Source organism: Delphinus delphis, chromosome 19, assembly GCF_949987515.2.
Source record: "Delphinus delphis chromosome 19, mDelDel1.2, whole genome shotgun sequence".
Lineage (NCBI taxonomy): Eukaryota > Metazoa > Chordata > Mammalia > Artiodactyla > Delphinidae > Delphinus > Delphinus delphis.
The window spans coordinates 30354164-30377479 of NC_082701.1; the positions used below are offsets into that span (position 1 = coordinate 30354164).

At 44.6% G+C, this 23316-nt stretch overlaps 1 protein-coding gene and 4 non-coding genes across 8 annotated transcripts in view; all 5 read left to right on the forward strand.

Moving 5' to 3' along the window:
- TEX14 (testis expressed 14, intercellular bridge forming factor) overlaps positions 1 to 23316 on the forward strand; it is an 86337-nt gene that overhangs the window by 14825 nt on the left and 48196 nt on the right. For 3 of the 4 annotated variants that reach the window (XR_009517057.1, XR_009517058.1, XM_059997832.1), the window contains exons 1-4: positions 18123 to 18927; positions 19757 to 19890; positions 21664 to 21745; positions 22324 to 22454. Coding sequence is in view for 2 of the 4 variants with exons in the window: in XM_059997832.1 (XP_059853815.1) it covers positions 18706 to 18927; positions 19757 to 19890; positions 21664 to 21745; positions 22324 to 22454 (569 nt within the window). In the remaining 2 variants the exon portion in view is untranslated. Of the gene's footprint in view, positions 1 to 14559; positions 14675 to 18122; positions 18928 to 19756; positions 19891 to 21663; positions 21746 to 22323; positions 22455 to 23316 lie in introns of those variants that run through there. The other variant, XM_059997833.1, reaches the window with a different exon arrangement.
- On the forward strand, positions 1062 to 1275 carry LOC132415579 (small nucleolar RNA U3). The gene has a single exon (XR_009517306.1). It is a non-coding gene; the product is annotated as a small nucleolar RNA U3 (small nucleolar RNA).
- On the forward strand, positions 3916 to 4125 carry LOC132415582 (small nucleolar RNA U3). Its single transcript, XR_009517309.1, has one exon. It is a non-coding gene; the product is annotated as a small nucleolar RNA U3 (small nucleolar RNA).
- LOC132415580 (small nucleolar RNA U3) lies at positions 8192 to 8405 on the forward strand. Its single transcript, XR_009517307.1, has one exon. It is a non-coding gene; the product is annotated as a small nucleolar RNA U3 (small nucleolar RNA).
- On the forward strand, positions 13659 to 13873 carry LOC132415581 (small nucleolar RNA U3). The gene has a single exon (XR_009517308.1). It is a non-coding gene; the product is annotated as a small nucleolar RNA U3 (small nucleolar RNA).

The following is a 23316-nucleotide window of genomic DNA, read 5'->3' on the forward strand; positions in this document are numbered from 1 at the left end:
GTTTTCTCTGCTTTAATGCAACCTCCAAAGAGAGGCCTTCCCTGAGCACCCAGATCTAAAGTAGCCACCAAGTCCCTCTCTGTCTCGACACTTAAAATCCTCTGCATGCCTCATCCTCTGGTCCTCTTGGGTGTTTGTCGTCAGCTCTCTCCCTCACTAGAATGTAAGCTTTTTGTGAGTAGGGGCCTCTGTTTGCCCAGTGCCTAGAGTGTCTTTATTTTACAACATGGAAAACTGGGATGATGGTTAAGGTGACACCTACCAGCTCGGCTGTTTAACAGACCGCACGCAAGTTACCTAGCCTTTCTGTGCCTCAGTTCCCCTGTCCATAAAACTGGCATATACTTGTATTGATCTCATAGTTAAAGCACCTAGAACAATGACCGGTGCCTGTCAAGCTCACGATAAATGGTAGCTAGTATTGTCGTAGCTGGCACTCAGGTATTTGTGGAGGGAAGAAATGATGTCAGATGCAGCAACCAGGTGTCTTTTAAAAACTCAGAAAGTGTGAACAGGTAATACGGTCATGTGGTAAAAAGCCAAAAGGTTCTGCCTTCCAGCACTGGTTCTCAGCCACCCAGTCCCCCTTTCCCTGCCTCAGTCACGGTGACCTCTTACCAGAGTTTGAAAGTCAAACCTGTAGGACAGCTTTGAATGAAACAGCTAAGATAATATATATCTTACATATATCTTATTGCTCAATGGAATCAGCTAGGTTCTCACTAGCAAAGGCAACGGCCCACCCTTTCCTTTATAGCTTTTCAGGGGCGAGGTGGTTTTACCAGATCTGTGGAGGGAACGCCTCCTGGGCTTTAAAGACGCGGGTTGTCATTGGCTGTCATTCAGTATTATGTTAATTAAGAGTGGCTGTTTTAAAACTTGTTAAATTACATTTCCAGTTAAAATGTTACAATGAGTTGGTAAGTGATAGCGTTTGAAAGATTGTATTGCAAGAGCTCTTTCTCTTCTTTCCAGTAGACTTAGAAACGGGGAAACGATCTCACCCTCAGAGTAAAGTGTGCGGCTCCCACAGACCCAGCAGTGACTTGCGAGCTATGGCCAAGACTATACTTTCAGGGATCATTTCTATAGTTCGTTACTAGAGAAGTTTCTCTGAACGTGTAGAGCACCCGAACCCACGAGGAGGAGACGCAGTGTTCTCTCCTGAGCGTGAAGCTGGCTCTTGGCGTTGTTTTTGCAGCAGTCACTAGCCATTGATGATCGTTCTTCTCTTCCTTAGGGAGAGAAAGAGGGAGAGAGCGCCGTCTGAGTGGGTTTATTTGTAGTTGTGTCTCGTTAAAGAACAGTGGGGGTGACTTTTTTTCGTGTTTCTCTTTCTTGTTTGCTTCACTTTTTGTGTCTCGCGACAGTTTGTAGATAGCTAGGGCTTGTGGTGGCTTACCGTGTGATTTCAGTGAGTGTTCAAGTTCTGCTGCTTACCTTGCTGTTTCTGGATTCTCCGGTTGTTGTTTCTTGTTCATCTTTGTTGTACTTCTGGCTTGTAGGAGGGAGTTCCTTATTCCTTAATTGTAATCTATGAAGGTGGTTTTGCTCCTTGTCAGTCAAAGTCCCTTGTGTTTATCTCATATCCTTTTTCTCCAATCATTTGTTGATTAAGGGTATTTTTTTCACTGTATTTGTTTTTTAGAAATTTTTGATGATGAATATTCTAGACTTCAAGGGGACACATTATAAGTTTCCGTTTCCTCCATCTTTTAGGGTTATTTCCAAGATTAAACGACGTGATCCAAGTTAGGGGGTTAGTACATGGCCTGGAAGTATTAAAGTACTGTAGAAATGATAGCTTTTTCTTTTTCAAAGAAAAGCGTAGCCCGCCGTGAAGTGATGGTTTTTGTTGGTAGGGGTTGGGGGTGCATAACCTTTCGTATTCAGGTGGCAAGTGATTTTTTCACAAATATAGCCTACGGGAATTTCCTGGTGGTTAGGTGTTTTCACCGCCAGGGCTCTGGTTCAGTCCCTGGTCAGGGAACTAAGATCCGGAAAGCTGCCTAGCAGGGCCAAAAAAGACCAAAAATGAAAGTGAACTTTAAACAGACCTGCTGATTAACAATAAAGGTGATAACAATTAAAAGTTTAAAAAAAATTCAGTAAAAATGTACAGAATTACCACATTTCGGGAATCCCTCCGGCTCCCCCAAAACACCAGAATACCACAAAACTACAGTTTTTGTTACTTTATTCAAAAAAAAATTTTTTTTTTTAATTCATCTTTGGCTGCGTTGGGTCTTCGTTGCTGAGCAAGGGCTTCCCCTGGTTGTGGCGAGCGGGGGCTACTCTTCGTTGCGGTGCGCGGGCTTCTCACTGCGGTGGCTTCTCTTGTTGCGGAGCACGGGTTCTAGGCACGCAGGCTTCAGTAGTTGTGACTCGCGGGCCCTAGAGCGCATGCTCAGTAGTTGTGGCGCACGGGCTTAGTTGCTCTCCAGCATGTGAGATCCTTCCAGGCCAGGGCTCGAAGCTGGGCCTGCCTGATTCTTAACCACTGCGCCACCAGGGAAGCCCTATATATATATTTTTTAAATGAAGAGAAGTGCTTCAAAATACACCTCTTTGTTCCACACTTAAGATTGGCCCGGTACATTATTTTGAGAGAAATACTTACCCAGGTGAGCCCAATATGCACCCCTCACATCCACACTCACGTGAGTAACCAGCAGAATGTCTCAAAAGGCTCAAATCGAAATTTAGGATCTTAAAAGGTTAAAAGAAGATCTTTTATTATTATTTAAATATTATCTAAATATTTAAATATTATTTAAATTTTGTTGTTAATATTTATCATTATTATTTAAATATAGTAATATTTAAATAATAAATCTTATTAAAATAAAATAATCTCACCCACAGACACCGCCTGTAGTATTTAAGATTTGAAAACTAATCTGAGGCACCTGAGCACACCTTTGTCTTAAATTAGTCCCGGCAGTGTTGTTAGTGTTTTTAGAAACAGAAAGGCAGTAGGTTCTGATTGTCTGTCTGTCTGTCTGTAATAGGTCAATTAAGAACTGTAAGTCTTAGTATCCCTTTTCCTTTTTTTTTTTTGGCCAAGCCATGCAGCATGCGGGATCTTAGTTCCCGAATCAAGGATCAAACCCACGCCCCCTGCAATGGAAGTGTGGAGCCTTAACCACTGGACCTCGACGGAAATCCCTAAGTCTTAGTTCCTTAAAGGAAAAAACAAAACAAACAAACAAACAAAACCTCTTAAGAGTGTTCAGAATTTTTTAAAGTTGTGTATGAAATGACAGTGTAACTGAACAGGACCCTATGGGACCTTTTGCTGGCAACGCCAAGGTCTTGAGTCCAAAATTGTTACCGAGCCAAACTTGGATCCGCTTGCCCGCCTGCAGTAAAGCCAATCTACTGACACCAGCTTGTGGTGAAGGAAAGTGCAGCATTTAGTGCGGGGAACCAAGCAAGGAGTCCAGGTAGCCAGTGCTTAAAAGGCCTGAACTCCTTGCTTGGCGCCCTGCAGTAAACTGCTGCACCGTCTATCACCACAGCCAAGTGTCAGTCAGTTGGCTTTACTGTGTGTGGGCAAGTAGACCCAAGTTTGGCTCAGTAACAACAGTTTGAAAATCATTTATATGATATTCCTGGGAGTTCCCTGACGGTCCAGTGGTTAGGACTCAGCGCTTTCACTGCCAAGGGCCCGGGTTCAGTGCCTGGTCAGGGAACTAAGATTCTGTAAGCTGCACGGTGTGATCAAAAAAAAAGGGAAAGGAAGAGAGGAAGGAGAGAGAGAGAGGAAGAAAGGAAGAAAAGAAAGCAAGCAAGAAAGAAAAGAAAATCATTGAATATGATATTTCTGAAACGAGGGGAATGTGGAAAAATGTCACCATCCATAAAAAGTATGTGGCTGCCACGGACCCAGCAGAGTTGTGGGGTTAAAGCCATTATTATGGTTTTAGGAGTTATTTCTATAGGTTGTTACTGGACGAGGTTCCAAGGTTCCTGTGTAGAGTCCTCGAAGTCCACGAGGAGGCGGATTCTCCTCTGAGTGTGAAGCCAGCTCTTGGTATTGCTTCTGTAACTGCCTTTTGCCTTTGATGACTGTTCTTTTCCTCTGGAGGAGTAAGTAGAGGGAGGGAACACCATCTCAGTGGTTTCTTCTTATGTTACTGTCTCAGAATGTAGATGATTGGTTTCCGCTAGGGGGCCGTTTTCTGTATTTGTTTTTCACGTGTTCCAGGTGCACAACGCTTTTTAACCTGTGTAGTAGATGTGGTCTTTATCCTGACCTGACTATTGTGTAAGCCGTGATTTTTTTCAGTGAAATGAGGAAGAATCTGTCAGATGCAGTTTGGTTTTTGTTTTCTGATTGGATTTACAGGTCATGAGCTTTTTCACACAACAGGTGCAGCCCCAGGGTACTGAAACAAAATTACCTCCCCTTTCTCTACTCTCCTTTCTGTCAGTCGAGTCACTCTCTCCCAACACAGCTAGGCAGACATCCCTTCTTGGCCTCTATGGTGATTTCTTTCTCTGTATCTCAGTCCAAGCTAAGGAAATACGACATATGTAGGACTAGGGTTTATAGGACTTTAGCGCAGAGGAGGAATGAAAGAAGGCGGAGTTTGGCCAAAGCACGGTGGGCAGAGAGCTAAGGGTAGTGGGCAGCTATTGAAGGAGAGTGACTACCTCAGCTGTGCACTTTAAGGTCACTCTAAAAGCTATGTGGCAATGATACTTATGGGGAGGGGTGAGGTGGCAAGTGTGAGGACCAGTTAGGCACCTACTGCATTCATCTACCTGGGAGAAGATGGTAGCGATGATAGAGAAACACCAGACATGAAAGATATTTAAGTGGTAAAGTAGACAGGACTTGGGGGGGTTGATTTGTTGACGAAAATTCAATTAACTATCAAGAAGGAAAAAAAGGGAGTTTTATTTGAGCCAAGCTGAGGATTATAACACAAGAAGCAGATTTTCAGAAAGCTGTTAGAAGTCGAAGACACAGTCATATACGTTTTCCAGACAGAGAATTGTAGTACCTCAAAATGACATACTGATAATTTACATAAAGTTCACCAAGGAACAGGTAGTCCAGGTGAGCTTGTACAGAGTAAGCAGCAAGACGCCGTGACCCCTTATGGAGTTCAGAAAGAACTCTATTCTTTTAAGAAGTCCCATTGCTGGTGTCAGAATGAAGAAGAAATATGGATCTTTACGGTTGAGCGGGCACTCCCATCTTTGAGGTGCTCTGATTAACGTGTAATGCAGATGCACACTGCACTTGGGAAGGAGGGAGGAGGCCCAAACACACACACACACACACACACACACACACACACAGAGAGAGAATTTTATGTTTAATTTTTTCTAGTCCTGCCTTGAAATATAACATTTTATTTCATCAGGTTCACTGACGGTATGGGCGAGAGGAGCTGTCAAGGATAATTGCCGGGTCTTGGGACTTGAACAGATGGGTGGATGGTGGTTCCATGTGTTAACGGGGGAAATGGAGGAGGAACTGAATCAGGTGGTGCAATGGGGTGGGCAGTGATGGTAGAGTTCAGTTTAGGGCACGTTTAGGAGAGATTTCTGACTTTTAGCGGATGTATGGCAAAGGAGTTAGAACTCCCACAGCAGACCAAGAAGGAGCAGCCAGAGAGGTGGGCGGCAAACCGCGTGAGGGTGCTTGATGGAAGCCCAGCGGGACACAGTGAAGTGTATGGAGAGCAGATGAGACATTAAGATGCTGATGGGAAAGTATCCACTGGCCCTGTGTGGGAAACGGAAACAGAAACTGGCTAGGTAGGGGTGGATTGATCACTGGAGGGATGTGAAGGCTTGCCAGTTGGTGGAAAGAGCTCCCAGGAGAACTCAGGCTGTGATGGAGAGCATAGGGGTGGGTGTGCATTCAGCTGGGGGAAGCGGTAAGATGGGGGGATGCATTTAGGGTTTAATTAGGTTGGGAGAGCAAGTGAGAATGCAGTTGGAAAGACTGAGTGGAACAGGAGAAATTGAGTTGTGGGAAGGAGCAGCTCCCCCCAGGCAGGAAGCCTTTGAGTCAGCCAGAGAAGAGGAGGAGTTCAGAGGTAGGTGGGTTCCTCCATGGAATGTGACCACACTGGGGGCTTTTCAACTGATGGGCTTCTAGTTCTTTGCCAAGTACGAGGAAAGATCATTGCTGAGGGAGGCTGGTGAGGAGGGGTAGGAGAGTTGAGAATAAAGAAGGAATTAACTAATCACCCTAGGCAGCAGGTGAGGAAAAGGCACCTCCTGAGGGTGTGCCCGCTCCACTTCCCTGCTATTGAAGCTCCTGGTCTTGGAAGCACATCCCCAGATTGCAGTCCATTTCTCTTTCTTCCACTGTAGCCATGCACCATGTAGTTCCTCCATGATTTTCTCCTTCTGGATCCGCAGTGGCCAAGCTTTCACTGTGAGCCTAAATTAGTCCTTGGTCCTCTTTAAAGGTCGGGAGCTGTGAGAGAAGCGGTATATGCTCTGGAATTGACTCCTTGGTCTGTTATTTATTAGCTGTGGGTTCATGGGAAGTTCCTTGACCCCAGTCTGTCCCTCTGTAAAGCAGGTAGGTGTAGTACTAATAGCATCAACACGTGGGGTGGCTCTAAAGGTTAAATCAGTTAAAGCAAGTACAGTAGTCGAGCACTCCCTTCCGCCATTGTGAGGCAGCTCCTCCTTTAGAAGAGAAATCCCTGTCTCTTCCCAGTCTTCCCTGTAGCAGCACCATCCATTGAGTTGTTCCAGGCGCAAACCAACATGTCAGCCTTTGAAACCTCCTTCCCTGACACCCCACCCCACCTCCTGCAGCAAGGCCACCAGTGAGTCCCATCCTGTCAACTCAACTTCCGGAACAGCCCACGTTTCTCCTTCTTCCTTGCTGAGCCCAAATGCGAGCCACCGTGCTGTCGCCTACAGACACGGTGGCAGTGGCCTCACAAGTGGTCTCCACAGCTTCAGACCTCCCAGTGGCTTCCCTTCACACTTAAAATCCAGGCTCCCCAGGCCTTGCCTAGAAAATCCGCAGATACCTGCCTGCCTGCCTGCACCTGCCCCCTCCCTCCTACCCTGTGTTCTCCAGCTGTCTTCAGTTGCTGAAACACACAACCTTGTTCCTTTCCTTGGGTCTTTGCCTTCCATTCGTTGTTTTCTCTGCTTTAATGCAACCTCCAAAGAGAGGCCTTCCCTGAGCACCCAGATCTAAAGTAGCCACCAAGTCCCTCTCTGTCTCGACACTTAAAATCCTCTGCATGCCTCATCCTCTGGTCCTCTTGGGTGTTTGTCGTCAGCTCTCTCCCTCACTAGAATGTAAGCTTTTTGTGAGTAGGGGCCTCTGTTTGCCCAGTGCCTAGAGTGTCTTTATTTTACAACATGGAAAACTGGGATGATGGTTAAGGTGACACCTACCAGCTCGGCTGTTTAACAGACCTCAGGCAAGTTACCTAACCTTTCTGTGCCTCAGTTCCCCTGTCCATAAAACTGGCATATACTTGTATTGATCTCATAGTTAAAGCACTTAGAACGATGACCGGTGCCTGTCAAGCTCACGATAAATGGTAGCTAGTATTGTCGTAGCTGGCACTCAGGTATTTGTGGAGGGAAGAAATGATGTCAGATGCAGCAACCAGGTGTCTTTTAAAAACTCAGAAAGTGTGAACAGGTAATACGGTCATGTGATAAAAAGCCAAAAGGTTCTGCCTTCCAGCACTGGTTCTCAGCCACCCAGTCCCCCTTTCCCTGCCTCAGTCACGGTGACCTCTTACCAGAGTTTGAAAGTCAAACCTGTAGGACAGCTTTGAATGAAACAGCTAAGATAATATATATCTTACATATATCTTATTGCTCAATGGAATCAGCTAGGTTCTCACTAGCAAAGGCAACGGCCCACCCTTTCCTTTATAGCTTTTCAGGGGCGAGGTGGTTTTACCAGATCTGTGGAGGGAACGCCTCCTGGGCTTTAAAGACGCGGGTTGTCATTGGCTGTCATTCAGTATTATGTTAATTAAGAGTGGCTGTTTTAAAACTTGTTAAATTACATTTCCAGTTAAAATGTTACAATGAGTTGGTAAGTGATAGCGTTTGAAAGATTGTATTGCAAGAGCTCTTTCTCTTCTTTCCAGTAGACTTAGAAACGGGGAAACGATCTCACCCTCAGAGTAAAGTGTGCGGCTCCCACAGACCCAGCAGTGACTTGCGAGCTATGGCCAAGACTATACTTTCAGGGATCATTTCTATAGTTCGTTACTAGAGAAGTTTCTCTGAACGTGTAGAGCACCCGAACCCACGAGGAGGAGACGCAGTGTTCTCTCCTGAGCGTGAAGCTGGCTCTTGGCGTTGTTTTTGCAGCAGTCACTAGCCATTGATGATCGTTCTTCTCTTCCTTAGGGAGAGAAAGAGGGAGAGAGCGCCGTCTGAGTGGGTTTGTTTGTAGTTGTGTCTCGTTAAAGAACAGTGGGGGTGGCTTTTTTTCGTGTTTCTCTTTCTTGTTTGCTTCACTTTTTGTGTCTCGCGATAGTCTGTAGGTAGCTAGGGTTTGGGGTGGCTTACCGTGTGATTTTTCAGTCAGTGTTCAAGTTCTCCTGCTGTCCATACTGTTTTTCGGTTGTCTTCGTTGTATTTCTGTTTTGTAGAAGGGAGTTTCTTTCCATTGGGAGACCCTTATCTCTTAATTGAAATCTACAGAGGCGTTTTTGCTCCCTGTCAGTCAAGTCTCTTGTGTTTATCTCATATCCCTTTTCTCCAATCATTTGTTGATAAAGGGTATTTTTTTTATTGTATTTGCTTTTTAAAAGTTTTTGATGATTAGGGTTATTTCCAATATGAAACGGCGTGATTCAAGTTAAGGGGTCAGTACATGATCTGGAACATGTTAAAGTCCCGTATAAATGGTTGCTTTTTTTTTTTGAAAGAAAAGGGTAGCCCACCTTGAAGTGATTGTTTTTGTTTGTAGGGGTTGGGGTGCATAACCTTTCGTATTCAAGTGGCAAGTGATTTTTTCACGAATATAGTCTACGGGAATTCCCTGGTGGTTAGGACTCGGTGATTTCACCACCAGGGCTTCGGTTCAGTCCCTGGTTAGGGAACTAATATCCCGAAAGCTGTGCAGCGGGGCCAAAAAAGACAAAAAATGAAAATAAACTCTAAACAGACGTGCTGATGTTTAAAAATAAAGGTGATAAGTCTAAAGTTTAAAAAAAATTCAGTAAAAATGTACAGAATTACCACATTTTGGGAATCCCTCCGGCTCCCCCATAGCAGCAGAACACCACAGAACTACAGTTTTTGTTACTTTATTCATAACTTTTTTTTTTTCTAAATTTATCTTTGGCTGCGTTGGGTCTTCTTTGCTGTTCGCAGGTTTTCTCTAGTTGTGTCAAGTGGGGCCTACTCTGCACTGCGGTGCACGGGCTTCTCCTTGCAGTGGCTTCCCTTGTTGTGGAGCACGGGCTCTACGTGCGTGGGTTTCAGTAGTTGCAGCACGTGGGCTCAGTAGTTTTGGCTCGGGCTCTAGAGCGCAGGCTCAGTAGTTGTGACGCACAGGCTTAGCTGCTCTCTGGCATGTGAGATTGTCCCGGGCCAGGGCTCGAACCTGTGTCCCCTGCATTGGCAGGCGGATTCTTAACCACTGCACCTGCAGGGAAGCCTTCTTCATGTTATTCTTAAAGGTGATTTTGTCAGTCTATGGCAATTGAGTCTTTCCCCCCCACCCTTCAATGGGTGTTAAAGTAGTTAGTATCCTCCATCTGCCTTTTTGAATGAAGGGTTTCTGTGCTGTTGCTACTTTTCCTGGGTAAATTAGGCCTGGAATATACTGCAGGGAAATAGATACATGTCTGGTCCTTCATACTCTGTTGATTGACAAACAGATCTTGTAGTGAGCTATATATAGGAGAGGAAGGTTTACAAGGGAAATGGATTTAAAGTAGCTTTAAACATAATTGTGATATATCCTTAATTGTTTTAAGATGGTTTGTTCTTTTCCCCCTCAGTGCTATGATTTTTTCTTCTATGATGCTTGTTTAGCTAAATGCAATTTAAATTCGCCTTGTTAGTCTAGTACGCTGATTTGTTTTTCATTTTCTTCATCTAAACATTTTTCTTCTGATTTTTGAGACTCCCTTTTAAATTTTTCCAGGCTAATAAATCAGATATTTTTCCTGACATCTACTTTAGGAATCTCTTCTGGTTTTATGTTGGGTCTCTTAATATATCACACTTGTCATTGAACCATGGGCTAGAAAAATCAACAAAATCTCTTAATTCTACTGAATATGATGTGATATAGTTCCCTTTAAGTAAAAGCAGGCTTAATTTCGTGTTGGAGGTGGTAATGCCTTTGAAAACTGCCCTTATTAAACAGCATATATTCAGGGAATTCCCTGGTTGTCCAGTGGTTAGGACTCCGTGCTTTCACTGCTGAGGGCCTGGTTTTGATCCCTGGTGGGGGAACTAACATCCTGCAAGCCGTGCAGTGCGGCCAAAAAAAGAAGAAGGAAGGATAAACAGGGGCTTCCCTGGTGACAGAGTGGTTAAGAATCCACCTGCCAGTGCAGGGGACACCGGTTTGAGCCCTGGTCCGGGAAGATCCCACACGCTGCGGAGCAACTAAGGCCGTGTGCCACAACTACTGAGCCTGCGCTCTAGAGCCCGTGAACCACAACTACTGAGCCCACGTGCCACACCTACTGAAGCCTGCACACCTAGAACCCGTGCTCCACAACAAGAGAAGCCACTGCATTGAGAAGCCCACACACCTCAACAAAGAGTAGCGCACGCTCGCCGCAACTAGAGAAAGCCTGCATGCAGCAACGAAGGCCCAACACAGCCAAAAATAAAAAGTAAATAAAGAAATAAAAGGTTATTTTAACCAGTGGAATCAAAGATATACATATATTCTAAAGTTGCTAACCTGCCTTTATGAAAGTGGTATCATACTAAACACATTCTGCAACTTGCTTTTCTCATTTTTTTTTTTTGAAATTCACTTATTTATTTCAAGAAACATGAAAAGACAACAAAATCATGAGAAATCAACCTGTGCAATATCAGCAGATATTCAGAGGCTCTGTGCTGTTTTTTTGTTTTGTTTTGTTTTTAATGCTTAAAGAAAATAGATGATAATTTGATACTGTAAGTTTATAATTATTTATTTGGTTGTTTATTCAACGAATATGGAGCAGAGGGAATTTATACAGGAGCAAAAGAACAAAGGAGCCTACAAATGGCAAGTAGTTTAGTGTGTGTGTGTGTATGTGTGTGTGTGTTTGTGTTGTGTCTGAAGGATAGGTTATGTACGAGATGTTTTAGGAAGTAAAGACAAAGGCAACTTGGAACCAGACTATAGGATGCCATAAATCCCAGGTTAAAGAGCTTCTACTGAAACGGAGCAGGACCCTATAGACCTTGCCCCCGATGTCCTCAGCCTGCCTTTTGTCTGTGGAAAAACTTTAGCCAAAGAATAAGTTTAATGAGAGGAGTGATAAAATACAGAAGCAAAGAAAAGCAGTCAAACAGGAAAAACCATAATAGTTTAGTCAGTAATCAAAGTGAAGGACCTTTAGTTCCTTCTTGAGGGTTATAGGTAATATTCTGAGCCACATCCCGTGAGCTGTCTTATAGATACTGAAACCCCAGCCAGGTGGAAGAAGTTAACTACATGATGACCAGGCTGTAGTCGTGACACAAGCTGCCACAATTCTGATAATTTGCCGCAAAGAAATGGAAACAAACCAACCTTGGAACTGAAGATTAACTGTACCCAAAACAGTCACGATGGCACTGGTTAGACCACTGCATGACCAATTTCAAGATGACTGTCAGAGCTGACTGTGCTGGTTCTGCATGTAGTCCTTTCCCTCTGTAAAAGCTCTTGTCCACTGGTTGGGGTGGGGGAGTCGGCCTTTGGACAGGAGTCCACCTCCCCCCCCACCCCGTTGCCTGCATCAAAATAAAGCAAACTTTCCTGTCCACCAAGCTTGCCTCTTTATTGGCTTTTGAGCGGCGAGCAGCTGGACCCCACTTGTGATTACAGTACTATACATAGCAAGACATGGGGTGCCAGTGAATTTGGCATTCCTGAAAGCACCTGTATTACTTGCACAAAATAGATTATTTTTTAAGCTTAAATCCTATTAGTGTTTACAAGAATGTTGGGATTTTAATTTTTAATATTTATAGAGTAGTTGTTACTTGCTAAACTCTGTTAGATGCTTTAAATCCATCATTTTAGCTAATACCACTCATTGATTGAACTCCCTAAAGTTGCCTGCCTGCTTATTAGATTTTTGCTTTCAATAGTACATCTTGTCTATCTCTATTCTAATTGATAGAGATCTAATTCATTTAAATTAACTGCTTAATATTTTATTGTCTGTATGTACCATAATTTATTCAGCTGTGCCTCTAATGGTGGATATTAAGATTTATTTTTTTGCAGTTTTGTATAACCAGAAACAATGCTTTGATAAAATACTTTGTAATGAATCTTTACATAATGGGTTTTTAATATTCAAAGCAGAATTTCTGGTTCAGGTTTTTAATAGATACTGCCGTATTGCTTTCCAAAAGCATTGTAACAGTTCACACTGCCAACTGCATTTAGGAGTGTCTGTTTTCCCACCTCTTCTCCAGCACTGAATGTTTTCTCATTTTTCAGTTTTTTTCAAGCTTTATGAGAAGTTTAACTTTCTTCCCACTATTTCAAGCCAGGCACCATGTTGTATTGGTTTATTGAATATTCCAGAGTTAGGTGAAATATCCACCGTTTCTAACGTTCCTGGCGGAGAGAACAGCTTGTGCAAAGGAACACGATGAGTATGTGGAAAACAGTACGTGGTTCATTATGGCTGAAGTGAGGGGGAGGGAATTTGGTGCAAAATAAGGCTGGAGAGGTGCGTGTGGGCCAGGCTGTGCTGGACCTTGTAAGGTATTTCTTTTCTGGCCTTGCCTTGTGGCATGCGGGATCCTAGTTCCCTGACCAGGGATGAAACCGGCTCCCCCTGCGGTGGAAGCGGAGTCTTAACCACTGGACCCCAGGGAAGTCCCTGTAAACTATTTAGAGAAATTCTATCTTTAGCCCAAGAGTTGGGAAGCTACTAAAGCTTTAAGCAGGGTAATGATGTATTATCTTGCTTATTTAAAGACAATTTTTATCTACATAAATATTCCTTGGTTTGGAAAAAAATTCCAAATATTTATATGTTTGCTATTTTGATCACAGCATAAATGGTGTGCTTTGCAAACGTCATAGGTTTTTGGCTTCGGGTCTTTGCTTTCAGCATCCACTTTGTCTTGTAAGTTTTTCTCGTGAGACATCTCACTTCCAGCGCCAGGCTGAAACGACGCGAGTCCTCGAACTGCGGCGCACGTTGTAGTCGTAAGCGTTTTACGTAATCTTGATGCTGCGGAACTGCTGCGCGAAACGGGGCGGGGTTGGAATAACTGGCGTGTGATTGGCTGTTTAAAAACCGTATGTTAATTAAATTGACAACTTGAAATGTTTTCTGAAACGTAGAAGGGTTCAAAATGCTTTGTCGGGCTTCGGTAGTGGAAAGATTCTTCAGACAACGTATTCCAGTGTACGTTTCAAAAAGAATAGCGGTGTAAGAAAAAGTAACCATCAGTAAAATATGTGTGCATTTCCTCCACCTCGGAAAAACAGAGACGGTTTTGTTAAGACTATACTTTCAGAGATCATTTCTATAGTTCGTTACTAGAGAAGTTTCTCTGAACGTGTAGAGCACCCGAACCCACGAGGAAGAGATGGAGCGTTCTCTCCTGAGCGTGAAGTTGGCTCTTGGTGTTGTGTTTGCAGCTGCCTTTAGCCGTTGATGATCGTTCTTCTCTTCGTTTTGAAGAGTAAGAGGGAGATGAACGCAGTCTGAGTGGTTTCGGTTTGAATAATGTATTATGAATAGACGTTCGTCATATTTCGGTTGATACTGCAGGAAGCGTCAGAGGGTATGTGCGTATATTACGTACCATAAGTCGGTTAGGGAGGTTTTTTTTGTTTGATTGTCGTGTTTCGGGATTGCAGTTAAATGTTGCTTCAGGTGTTACTGCTGTATCGGGTTTGTAGTGGTGGTTTAGTCAGGAGTGAGTTCAGTTTTTTTGAAGTGGGTATAATTGAGAGTTGGGTTTTGCTATTTTTCTTACTTGCAGTGCATGTAGTGAGATTGTAGTGTTGTGGTTTGTTCTTTTTGTCTGTTTTTAGCAAATGGTTGGGGTAGTGACGTTGGGCTTTTTTTGTGGGTTGCTTTTCATACAGTGTATGATATAAATTGTTGGCTGTTGGTGAATTTTAAAACGAAGAGCAATTTTAATTTGCTTTTTTTTTTGCCGCGTAGCAGCGTGTGGTGAAATGTTTTAGCAACGTTTTCCTGTATTTAGCACTTTAAGGTAAAGATGGTGGTTTACTTTTGATATGAGACTTTCTGTGTTATTTGGACTACTGAAGGTTTATCATTTTTCTTTTTCTTAAAAAGGAAATTGCATTAGTAATACATTAAAAATACTGTAAAAACAAAGCTTAATTTTTGTTGTGTGTTTGTGTTGATCCTGGTGTTTTCTTTGCAGGCGTGTATGTCGATGCAGTTAACTCCCTGGGCCAGACAGCGCTTTTTATTGCCGCATTATTAGGCCTTACAAAATTAGTTGATGTCCTGGTGGATTATGGATCAGATCCAAATCAGTAAGTACAATGACATCACTACCTAGAAAATAAGTTTTTAAAATGAATTGAGGTATTTGGAAACTAATTTGGTAAGATTTTAAAAGAACCTTCACTAATTTATGCCAATGAAATACATTTGTATTACCTAACGTTGATTCATGCTTTTGTTTATTTCACTTTTTTGGTTGTGCAACTTGCAGTGTCTTAGTTCCCCAACCAGGGGTGGAACCTGGGCCCCCAGCAGTGGAAGCACAGAGACCTAACCATTGGACCACCAGGAAATTACCAGAAACATGCTTTTAACTGTAAATAAGGAGTTTTCTAAGCAGTTTTACTAGACCCTGTGAAATAAGTGAGCCTTTCTACTCATTTAGTCATTAACAAGTACTGTTTATGTATTTCCACCGCGCTTTGTAGTTTGTATGATCTGCACTTTAACGTACCCCACAACCAAGTTCTTCACCAATTAATATATTTGGCATCACTTTGTCAGGATGACTTTTGTAGTTGTGGTTTAAAAGAATCTGAGTCCAAATTTTAATATGGAACAGCAACACAATGTAATGAATCAACGACAAGTGAACATTTCTTCTCTTTGTGGAGCACTTTTGCTTTTTCCAGGGCCTTCCCAGGCACTAGCTCACTAAAGCTTTACAACCAGCTCTTCGACAGGGAACAGCAGGTATTTTTACAGTTCCCATTGGACAGAACCAGAAACAGATTTCGAGCGTTTATATGATTCCAGCCGATTTTCACAGGAATGCCAGAATAAACACAATCATAAGTCATAAAGTAGCTTTCCCATCTTACAGAAGGAGGCCGCTTAATTTTTTTTTTTTTAAGTATTGATGTTGAAAGCTTGCATGTTGTTATAAGATTGTTTGCTTAGTGGGAAAAACCTTGGAAGCTTGGAGAAGTATAAAGAAAAAAACCAATCAGCATGAGAATTCTGAAACCCAGACATAACACAGTGCACATTTTGCTTTGTTTCCTTCCAGAATTTTTCTGGACTTGCATATTTGTCTCTACTGTATCAGTGTTTAATATCAAAACTCAGAAATAAAGGGCTATCTCACTTGATGTTTGCAGATAACAGCTTTGTAGAGAGGCCATATTAGCCCTGCAGTTCCTCAGCAAAAATGCAGCATTTTCTAGTCATCTGCATTTGCATCTGTTTTGTGGAAGTTTAGAGCTAGGTTCTTTAAAGAAGAAATTATTCAAACCTTTAATATTCCAGAAAGTTTAAATGGCTGGTCCATAATGGTGCATTGTGTTAATGATAGGGTTTGAGACCAGGAGCCCAGCACCTGAAGAAGTTCCCTTTTTAGAAATCCCCATGATGCCAGGGGGAGGTGGGAAAGGACAATATCAAGAGGAAGAAGGCAGACCCTGTAGCTTTTTATTTTGTGATAGGAATGCTTTCATGTACCTTAAAAATATCTTCCATCAAGGGAAGGGAAATTTCTGAAGGGAAGTTGTATTCCTAAGTGCTCAGTGGAAATGCTGTGATGGCCTGGGCTTATTGAGGTCACAGAGTCAGATGCCTGCAGGACTAAGTGGGGTCAGTGGGTACAGGCTCTGTCTAAGGAGCATCTGTTGCAGCTGGGCAGAAAAGGAAGCCATGGAGGCCAAATCTTCCAAATTTCCAAGAGGCTGGAAATCCCAGTTTTTATTGTGAAATCCCCAAAGTGTTAAGTATTGTCCATTACTTTAAATTCTTTTTATAAACACTATGTGGACCAAATAAAACATGCCTCTGGGTTGCCAAATCAATCTGTGGGCCTCCAGTTCTCAACCTCTAGGATAAATTAATAAAACAATACACATTTTGATATCACTTGGACCTGGATTCCCTTGTACGGGTTAGTTGGGTATAGAAAACATTATTTTTGTCTTCCTTAGCATTCACAAGAAATGACAAATAATATCTTCTCTCTCCCTACCCAGCTCTCTTACTATTTATGGGAAGAATGATTAGAAGGCTGTAAAACATTATACAAATTTATTTTTAAAGCAAGGAGGGGGCTTCGCTGGTGGTGCAGTCGTTGAGAGTCCACCTGCCGATGCAGGGGTCACGGGTTCGTGCCCCGGTCTGGGAAGATCCCACATGCCACGGAGCGGCTGGGCCTGAGAGCCATGGCCACTGAGCCTGTGCGTCCGGAGCCTGTGCTCCGCAAAGGGAGAGGCCACGACAGTGAGAGGCCCGCGTATCGCAAAATAACTAAATAAACAAAAAAATAATAAAGCAAGGAGGATATTACATTTCCCATAGCGCAGTGTGCTGGACTGCTTATCAGACCCAGCAATAAGGGAGAGCTCACAATGAGATATCCCAGCGGTTCCCAGATGCCTGGGTACAGGCCAGCCTCATTGGCGTCAGCTGGGGAACTTGTAAAAAGTACACATTCCTGGGCTCTATGCTTGCAGGTTATGATTCAGTCTGTTGTATAGTCTGAGAATCTGTATTTTTGACAAATATCCCAATGACTTATTAAGTAAATTATGGTAAATCTGTACATTGGAATACTATGCAGCTGTTAAAAAAGAATTGAGGTGACTTATATGTTCTCATATGGAAAATTCTCCAACATATACTTTAAATTATTTATTTATTTATTTATTTATGGCCATGTTGGGTCTTCATTGCTGCACGTGGGCTTTCTCTAGTTGTGGCGAGTGGGGCTGTTCTTTGTTGCAGTGCGTGGGCTTCTCATTGCTGTGGCTTCTCTTGTTGCAGAGCACAGGCTGTAGGCGCATGGGCTTCAGTAGTTGTGGCACGTGGGTTCAGTAGTTGTGGTTTGCGGGCTCTAGAGTGCAGGCTCAGTAGTTGTGGCGCATGGGCCTAGTTGCTCCACAGCATGTGGGATCTTCCTGGACCAGGGCTTGAACCTGTGTCCCCTGCATTGGCAGGCGGATTTTTAACCACTGCGCCACCAGGGAATTCCCTCCAAGATATACTATTAAATGAAAAAATGTGAAAGCATAACAGTTAATGTAGCACGTTCTTTTTGTTTTGGCCACACCATGCGGCTTGTGTGATCTTAGTTCCCCGACCAGGGATTGAACTCAGGCCCTCAGCAGTGAAAGTGCTGAGTCCTAACCACTGGACTGCCAGGGAATTCCTAATATAGCATATTCTTATTCCTACTTGTATATGCATAGAAAATTTCTGGAAGGATACAAAAACTTGTAACAGTAGCTGCCTCTCGGCAAGAGAACTGTGTATGGGTCTGGAATTGGGAGACTTTCTTCTTATCTTTATTATCTCCTTTTTCATTTTATTTCTTCTTCTCCTTCCCTTTCTGCTTCTTCCTACCATTTGTGTTTCATTTTAAATTAAGAGAGCAAGCTCTGGGACTTTCCTGGTGGTCCAGTGGCTAAGACTCCACACTCCCAACTGCAGGGAGTGCGGGGGTTTGATCCCTGGTCAAGGAACTAAGATCCCGCATGCTGCTGGGTGCGGCCAAAAAAAAAAAAAAAAAAAGAGCAAGCAAGCTCTGCAGGTGATTCTGACGTGCAACCAGGTTAGGAAACCACAGCTACACATCACATCTCTACATCTCACAAAGGCTGTCCCTTCATGTCTCAGATAGTTTACTGGTTTTGGTTAAATTTTTCTGAGCTGTAGATGCTTGACCAGATTGCTGATGCCAAGGTCTATGGGCCTCACCATAGGACTTGGGAGGTAGAGACATTCTCACATGAGGTGGTCTCTGGTGAGGCTGTGCTTCACCAGCCTGACCACAGGGCGCTACAGACGTGAAGAAATTGCTTCAGGGCAGCCAGTGTCAGGGGGCTGTGGGGAAAGAACACTGGATTTCGAACCAGACCCATACCTGGGTGTGAATCTTGGCTTTGCCCTTTCGTTTCCTCATCTATAAATTGAGAAATAATAACTGCCTTGAAGGGTGGAGGTAAACATGGAAAAGGGGGATGTATATAAAGCTTCTGTGAGGCCCCAGATAGGTGTTGTTAGGCCTCACAAATGGTGTTGTTACAGTTCTCATCACCAAAGGTTGCCTTTGTAGAAAAGGAGCCCTGTGTTACCCATGGAAGGGGAAGAGTGTTGCCATGGACACTCATTGTACCCCTCCCCCATCTCCAGCCGCTGCTTTGATGGGAGCACTCCTATCCATGCAGCAGCGTTTTCAGGCAATCAGTGGATCCTCAGCAAACTGCTGGATGCAGGGGGTGATCTTCGACTCCATGATGAGAGGGGTCAGAGCCCGCAGACCTGGGCTCTGGCAGCAGGGAAGGAACGCGGCACCGCGGTAAGTGTGGGCCTGCTCTGCAGGCACAACCAAGGCAGAGCACAGGGCTGGGAGTCAGGCGCCCAGGGGCAGAGGCTGGTCCTGAGGGCAGCACAGGACTTGTAGTGGCCTTGCCATTGACGTTGGACACACAGGCCTGGGTTGAAGCAAGTTAACCAACTGTAAACCTTGGGCAAGTCTAGTGAACTTTTCTGGTCATCCATTCAGTGGGGAGGGAGAACAACTGTAATTTCGTCTGACCCTTAACTAGCACTTGTCGTGCATCAGACGTTCTGAATTAAATTAAATACTCATTTAATCTTTACAACAACCCTCTCAGGTAGGTACTATTATTGTCCCCATTTTACAGATGAGGAAACTGAAGTGCATTGACATTAAGTAACTTGTCTGTAGCCACTCGCTGGCAGGCATAATGTGTTTTAATGAGGGCTAAATAATCTAACAAATGTAAAGGGCACGTGGAGGGAAGGGGGAGATGGGCAGAGTCCCTTCCCTCTGGTTCTCCTGCTCAATAGCTATTGGGCCTTGGACAAAAGTTAAAATACTCCTCCTGCCTCAGTTTCCTCATCCGTTGAATGAAGGATTTGGAGGCAATTATTGCCAAATGAGCTCCCTGAAAATCTCATTCCATGTCTTGAGGATATGGAATCTCATTCCATATCTCATTCCATATCTTTAGGAAGTCACTTGGGCCCTTCCCTTTCCAGAGATTTCCCTGTGGGGGGCTTCTGTCTCCTCAGAGCACTCCCCTCAGACCATTCCAATCCCACTGAAGGCCAGGGTGGCCATTAGCTGTGTGGGCATTGACTGTCTCTGCCGTGTGTTGCAGATGGTGGAGTTCATGCAGCGCTGTGCCGCGCACATGCAGGCCATCATCCAGGGCTTCTCCTATGACCTCCTGAAGATTGACTCCCCTCAGCGGCTCATCTGTGGCCTGCCCCGGTTTGGGGGCCTCATGCAGGGGTGAGTGCTGCCTCAAGCAGACTGGGATGTTCTGCATCACCCCCGCCTTCCTTGTGGGAGCCCTCGGTCCCCTCCACATTGGTCCCTTCCAGCAACTGGCCCACCCAAAGGGGTGAGCTTGGAGGGAGAGGACATTGCCATGAAAACCTTCAGTTGTCCCCCGGCTTCCAGGAACGTCTGGGGGAAATGAATTCTGGGCTCCAGTGGGAACCACCCCATGGTTAGCAGGGAAGGAAGGAACTTTGCGGGCCTGGGCTGCCCAGCAGAAAACACTTTCTTAGCAGAGCAGCTGGCTAGCTTTTTTTTTTTTGTCATCTCGGAACCATGGAAAACGTGTTCCTTTATTGGAACATGCATCCTTTATATCCTAAGGTTGCAAAAGACACAAATGCTTAATTTAAGGTTCCTTGGGCTGTTTTAAGCTGGTGTAAGACTTGCTGCCACCTGGGTGGGCAGCCTCCCCTTGTCCCCATCACAGCTGCAGGAGGTGAGCTCCATCCAGGCTTCTCTTCATGCTCAGGAGAGTTATTTTAAGTTCCCTGGGCTTTAAGACTTAGGATTTATATGTGGAAAATTCTTTCCATTTTGATTTTCTCTGACAGCATCTTTTTCTGTGATCAGGGTGAGTAGACTTGTCACACTCTTCACAGGCTCCCGCATCCCATTCTGTGCACACTGAGTCCTGGTTTTCCTCTCATGACCTGGATGCTTCTCATGCAAGATGAGTTAATGATTCCCTCGAGGACCAGTTACTCCTAACTGCTCTTCTGGCTGCCACTCTTGTCCATCTTGGTTCTTTACTCAACATCCAGAATGACCTTTTAAAAATGAAAATCGAATTGTGCCACTCACTGCTAAAAACCCTTTCAGGGTCTTCCCCAAGGCTATCAGGTTAAACTCCCAAATCCCCCATCTGGCCTTGGAGCCCATGCTTGGTTCAGCTCTTCCATCTCTCACACCTCCGCTCCTGCCAGCGTTAGGATCTTGGCAGACCAAGTTCCTTCTAAAAGAGCCAAAGCCTAGTCCCTGCTGCTGTTTTGTGACCTCAGGCCAGCAGGTTTCCCCTTTCTGGCTCCATTTTTCCCATCTGTAAAATGAGAAAGTTGGACAAGGTATGCTTTATGATTCTTTCCAACTTTGACCATCTCTGTTCGTTATCTGTTGTACTAATCCCAAACTTAGTGGCTTCAAACAACAATAAATATTTGTATCTCACATAATTTCTGTAGGTCAGGAATGGCTACACCCAACTCAGCCATTCCAATAGGAATGGCTGAGTTGGGTGGCTCTGGCTCAGGGTTTCTCATGAAGATGTGGTCAAGATGCAGCTTGGGCTGCAGTCATCTGGAACTGGAGGATCCAGTTCCAAGGTGGTTCACTTGCATGGCTAGCAAATTGGTGCTGGGTGTTGGGCCTCCCCATTAGGCTGCTGGAGGGTCCTCACAACATGGCAACTGGCCTCCTCTAGAGCAAGTGCTGCGAGAGAGATGAGGGCAGAAGTCCCGGGGGTCTGGCCTTGGAACTCACACCACTCCGTCATTTCTGCAGTATTCCATTAGGTTAACAGGCCAGCCCTCTCTGACCTGTGTGTGGCTACACAAGGGCATGAATACCAGGAAATGGGCATCACTGCGGCCCTCTCAGAGGCTGACTTCCCCTGTCAAGCAGTAAAGACAAAACCAACTACGCATTCTGACAGCTTGGTTCAGCGTTGTTCCTCTAGATATGGGTAGTTAATCCTTACTTTTCTCCTCCTCTTTTAAATATTTCTAGAAGCCCTAATGGCTCTCCTAACCGACTGCCTAAAGCTGGAGTCATTTCTGCCCAAAATATCTACAGCTTTGGCTTTGGAAAGGTAAGAGGTTGCTACCAACACTCAATGTTTGCAGGACTAACTGGGGAATCGCCCGGCCCTGGCTCTGGCCCCAGGGCCCACAACTGTGTCCAACTCTTCCTTCCTATGGAAAGTTAAAATACTCCCTCTCCAAAGTGTTTTTTTTTGTTCTTTACTGCTCTTGCAGGACAAGTACCACCTCTTAGTGTTCTTGTCCTTACTGAAAAATGATGAAAACCTCGGAGAGTTCTCTTGAATGCCTTTGGGCTAGATTTGGGGAGTTTTAGACAATGATCCTTTAATTCCCAGCGAAGGCCCCAGGCATGTTCTGTGGGTGTCTCAAGAGGCGCCTGAAGCCTGGTGCTTCAGGCCGGCATCTGACCTCTTTCCGTGAGCCTCTGGTTTCCTCGCTAGCAAAAGGGAAAGGGTATTACAACCTTGCAGCGCCTCTTGGAAGATTAAAGATAATAAAAAGAATTATGTCCGGTACATAGGGGTATTCAGCAAATTGATAACTAGCAGCTCTCTCTATTTTTAGCTGGCTGGTAAAATTCTGGAGGAGTTTTTCCCCACCATTTGAAGCTGTGCTTTGCTTTCAGTTTTATCTCACAGGGGGCACGCAGCTGGCTTACCTAGGATCTCTTCCAGTAATTGGAGAAAAGGAAGTGATTCAAGCTGACGATGAGCCCGCCTTCTCTTTCTTCAGTGGCCCCTACATGGTCATGACCAAGTAAGTGGAAGCTGGCCAGTGGAGGTGAGACTTAGTCCCACAGGAAGGATGGACTTTAGTGACATCCTTGTGTGTGGAGGGTTTCTGCCCAAACACAAGGACACACTGAAAAGCAGATGTCTAGATCAGGATTTCTCAGCCAGGACACCATTGACATTTTTGTTATCCTTTATTGTTGGGGGCTGTCCTGTGCACTGTAGGATGTTTAGGAGCGTCCCTGGTTTCTACTCACTAGATGCCAGTAGCAGCTGTGTTTGCCTCCCCTCAACCCCCTACATTTGTGATTGTGACAACCAAAATGTCTACAGACAAGGCCAAGTGGCCCCTTGTTGAGAACAACCGCTCTGAAAGATTACTCATGACAGTGTTTCAACCTTTCTACTCTCTAGAGAATTAGAGGCAGCATAGAGGTGACTGTCTGGCCTCAGGTCAAAGGGTACTGAAGCCCTGCATGGCTCTCACCAGCCAAATGCAGCAGAGGCGGCAGTACTAGGATTTGGCTGTGATGAAAGCCCCTGGGACGTTCTCAGTCCCCAGAGGCCTGCCTGCTGCGGGATCACAGGAGCTGTCCTGGCCAAGGTCTCTTGTCCTCCTTGAACCTGGCTGCCTCTTCCCTGCTTAGAAGTCACACCCTTCTAAAAAGGCCTCTGCAGACCCGCAAGGCTCTGTATCCCCTGCAGATATGCTTCTTGTTTTCCTGCCCGTGCCGCAGATCTGTTGTCACATCCCCTCTTCTTCTGTCCACTGCTGTGGCCTTTGCCCACGTCATCACTGTCCCTCCCCCAGGCTAGCCTCCTAACTGGCGTCTCATTCTCCAGACCACCCCTGCCCTCCCATTCCCCATGCTGCTGGTACCCTTGTC